Below are 3,939 nucleotides of genomic sequence, written 5' to 3' on the forward strand. Positions count from 1 at the left end.
ACCGCCAAGGAGATAAGACCCGCGATCGCGCCGCCCGACCAGGCCCCTCGCCACCCTGCGCCGTTGCCGCCACAAGTCCCCGACTGCAACCTAAGCCCCCGAGAGAGAAGCCCGGGGGTCCCGGGAGGGTAAGCCTGGGAGAGGGAGGAAGGAGAGGAGGGAGGGAGAAAGGAAAGGCCAAGAGAAGAGAGAGAGGAAAAAGGAAGGCAGGCAAGAGGCCAGAAGCGGTCCTGGTTTCCCACGTCCTGCAGCTCAGAAAGCCGGCGCCGAGCAGGGGCAGACGGGGGCGCCTAGGCAGCGCCTGAGCCAGCACCTAGCCGGACTCCCAGACTGGCCACGGCCTCCTCCCGCGCTCGTTCTCCGTCTCCTCCTGCATGCCCGCTTGCGCGCTCCTGCGCCAGCCCCCCCCCCCCCCCGTATAATGTGGGGGGGGGTTGCTTGGCGGGCAGGAAACGTGTGGCCCAGAGGAGAGTCTCCAGGTGGGGGGAGGCCGAGCTGGGGGAGGGGGCGGCCCCAGAGGTCCGGCCTGGGTCCACCTTGTGGCTGCAGAGAATGCTAGTGACGCTGGAGACCCGGCCTGCTTCCTGGATCCCTAGGCTAGGGGTCATCCTAGATGAGAAACCCCCAAAATAACCGGCTTTTACAGGCCTCCTCTAGGCCCCCAAAAGCAATGTTATTAGGCTTCCTCTATCTATGCAGTTCTTCTCTGAACTGAAACCACTGGTCCAAGACAGCCACAATCCAGATAGACTAGCAAGTCATAAAACTGAACAAAAGCCGACAAACCTTAGGGCACCAGGGCTATAGGGCCCAGACAAATTACGACCGTCTAGGTAATATTTAAATAGATGACTAAAGTAATTGCAGGGGGCGCAGGCTAGCCCTGTTGTAAAAGTGGTGGTGGTGGTGGTGGGGTGTAGAGTAGAAGGTGAAGATAAAAAGTCAAAAAAGAGGTAAAATTTAAAAGCTTCATTCCACAGCTTTTATTCTTCTATAAGAACATAAACATCGTCTTTTTTTCCACGCACAGCAGCATTACAATATTAATTTATTCTGATTTTAGATTAGAATAGAGCTAAAACTAACATTTATAATAACCATAGAATGCATTTGCTTCAAACAAGATTGGCAATTTTTCATAATAATAGACATTTATACAGATTTGTATTTATAGTTTTTCTTTTTCTGCACCTACAGGTTTGACCCTTTTATGCATGTAACTTCACAGTATAAAGGAAATTCCAACAACGTCTCCCTTTCTCTGGTCTCTTCCACTGGCTCCCCACCCCCGCCCTCCTGGTATTCCATGAATATCAGAAATTTAAAAATAAAAGTGAATGAAACAAACAAACAAAAACTCTACAGGAAGGGACTATTGATTGCAGTGTGCTTGTCGAGTGTTACCAGTGGTAACAAGTATTTCATGACAAAAAGTACCAAAACCAATGAATCCACATGTATAAAGAAAACTACATTAGATTGTTTATCTACATCCAGAAAGATATGGCAGGCAATTCAGAGGTAAGCGAAATCATTGGGTTTAGCAACGTAAGACCATACAAAAATTGGAAGAGAAGTTTCCTTCTCCTGGTCTTTTTCTTTTTGTTGTTGTTGTTCATTTGTTTGTTTCTTTTAAAGCTTGGATATCTTACAGAGGATGGAAAAATGAATCTTTCTGAGTCTTTCTTTCTCCATCTGCCCATCAGGCAAAGTCAAAGCCTTTTGCCAACCTGCATGCCCATGCTTTTAAGCCCTCCTCTTTGTGAGGGAGGAAAGGTAGAAAGAAAAATCAACTGGGGGCTTGTAGCCCCTGACTATCCACAACCCAGTACCCACGGCAGGCCATCCCTGTGGTGAATCCTGCACCATTGACCTCAGGCCAGACACGTCCATGCCGACAATGGGACCTCGGCCTTGCGGCTAGGTTTACCCAGGACTGGCCAGGAAAGGGCTATTTCCAGCGGCTGAGCGGGGGTGGGGGGCAGGGGGCGGGGAACGGGACCCCAAGGCAGCAAACCGGACCAGTCAGCACTTGACATTTAGGACGCTATTATCTCTATAGAATTTTAGCACGATATGGCTTTTTCCCCCGGAAAACAACAAATAATCCAACACCAAGCAAACGAAGAGAACAAAACCAAAAAGTCACAACAAACCAGCCCAGGCGTGCACAGATGGGTGGGCAGGCGAGATGGCACGAGTGGGAGGAAGGAGTGGGGTTCCGGCACAGGTGCGGGTTGAGGTCGAAGACAGAGAGAGGGAGGGGACCCTGGAGGCGGAAACAACAACAACAACAACCAAACATAAAACCCGGCGTCGCCTGCAGCTTCATCAGGAAAAATTAAAGTTGGCTGTGAGCTCCCGAATCCGATTTTCTCGGTTCATTTTCTTCAGTTTCATCCTGCGGTTCTGAAACCAGATTTTGACTTGTCTGTCTGTGAGGTGGACGCTGCGGCTGATCTCTAGGCGCCGCTCTCGAGTAAGGTACATGTTGAAGAGAAATTCCTTCTCCAGCTCCAGCGTCTGGTGCTTGGTGTAGGGGCAGCGCTTCTTTCTGCCGCTCTTCGCGGTCAGCCAGTTGGCTGCGTTTTCCCCTTTAGAACTGCCTGGAGTTAAAGAGCAGGAAGCGGAGAAGGTTAAGTCTAGGCTCCACAGGGAGTGCCTTGAGGATGTCTCTCTCCAAAGAGAGTTGCCCTAAGTCACCGAGAGAGTTATGCCCACCCCACCCCTTTGGCTGGCAGAAGACAAGCAAAAGGTTTGTTCCAAATCTAGTGGGCCTTCAGCTCACTCCAACCTTTCCAATGGACATTTTCCTCTGCTGTCACACCCACACCCCGCCACAAAAAACCAAACACCTGCTTTAGCATAAAGCTTCTAGCGTTTGCAGAGCCAGTGCCTGGGAGGGCAGCCTGTATATCGAAAGTAAAGCCTTCCTTGGCTTACCCTCCCAGAGCCACCAGACAAGCATTTCCCGCTTCTCTTGGGCTGGGGGCTCAAGTGTTTACTTAGTTGAAGGGGGGGGGGGCGTAAACAGCATGTCTGTATCTCACCGCCACCCCCTGGCAGCTCAAACCCCAGCGAAGGGGGCAAGATGGACAATAGTGGAGCCTTGGGGATAGCCACCCAAACACGATTCTGGAATCTACGAACCGCCTTCTCCTCGCTCCATGAGCCTGAAGCATAGTGCATTCAGGGCGACTCCAGAACTTCACGGGAAACGAAATGGCCCCTCTCTGGCCCTCAACTAGGGTGGGTGGCGTCCGGACCGGATTTGCCTTTTCTTCTCCCCCGCCCTGAGCATTCCCGCCCCTCCAGCAACTTTGAAAAAAGCTTGGGGGATCGTAAACTCGAACTTCGCTGGTTAATGGGCTTATTTATTGGCGCTGGCGGCTGCTTATTTTGGATGCCTTGCAAACATCCGCGCTATCTGTGGGTGAGCCACTTTCCCTCCCCCTCCCCCCCGTGTGGGCCGCGCCGCGCAGGCTGGGACACCATCGCCGCTTGGGGGGCTCCGGGTCATGGAGAAGGGCATGGACCAGAGGGGGCTGCTCACAGGCGTCTGCCTCGCCCCCCAGCCTGGGCGAACTCTTGGTGTGCGGCGCTAAGCCGGACATGAATTTTTACTGCGTCCTCACGCCCAAATATTAAAAAAGCAAGTTCACAAGGTCAGGCTGCCTGCAGCTCGGGCCAAGGCCGCCCGGCTGCTGCGCGCGGGCTCCGGCCTCCGGCGGCTGCCTGCCCCACGCGGGGCGCCCCGCTTACCCAGGGAGTCCTTCTCGGGCGAGGCTTTGCTGCTCTCCGAGGGGGCCGGGGAGAGCTCCTCTGCTGCCGAGGACGACGCGTGCGCCTCCTCGTCACCCTGCGAGCCTCCGCCACCGCAAGCCAGCGCCGGGGGCGGTGGCGACTCGAGGGCTCGTTCCTTCCGGGCCGCGTCGGCCG

General features: G+C 53.8%; 1 protein-coding gene across 1 annotated transcript; it reads right to left on the reverse strand.

Annotated features, from left to right (window-relative positions):
* Positions 1 to 959: 959 nt before the first annotated feature.
* Positions 960 to 3,937, reverse strand: HOXA10 (homeobox A10; the record flags this gene model as incomplete). Its single annotated transcript, XM_004702850.2, has 2 exons — positions 960 to 2,606; positions 3,763 to 3,937. Coding segments are annotated over 2 exons (450 nt in total), but the record flags the coding sequence as incomplete, so codon positions are not given.
* Between the last annotated feature and the right edge of the window lie 2 nt (positions 3,938 to 3,939).

This window comes from Echinops telfairi, unplaced genomic scaffold (genome assembly GCF_000313985.2).
Source record: "Echinops telfairi isolate 266 unplaced genomic scaffold, ASM31398v2 ScPeMD7_23;HRSCAF=83, whole genome shotgun sequence".
Taxonomy (NCBI): Eukaryota; Metazoa; Chordata; class Mammalia; order Afrosoricida; family Tenrecidae; genus Echinops; species Echinops telfairi.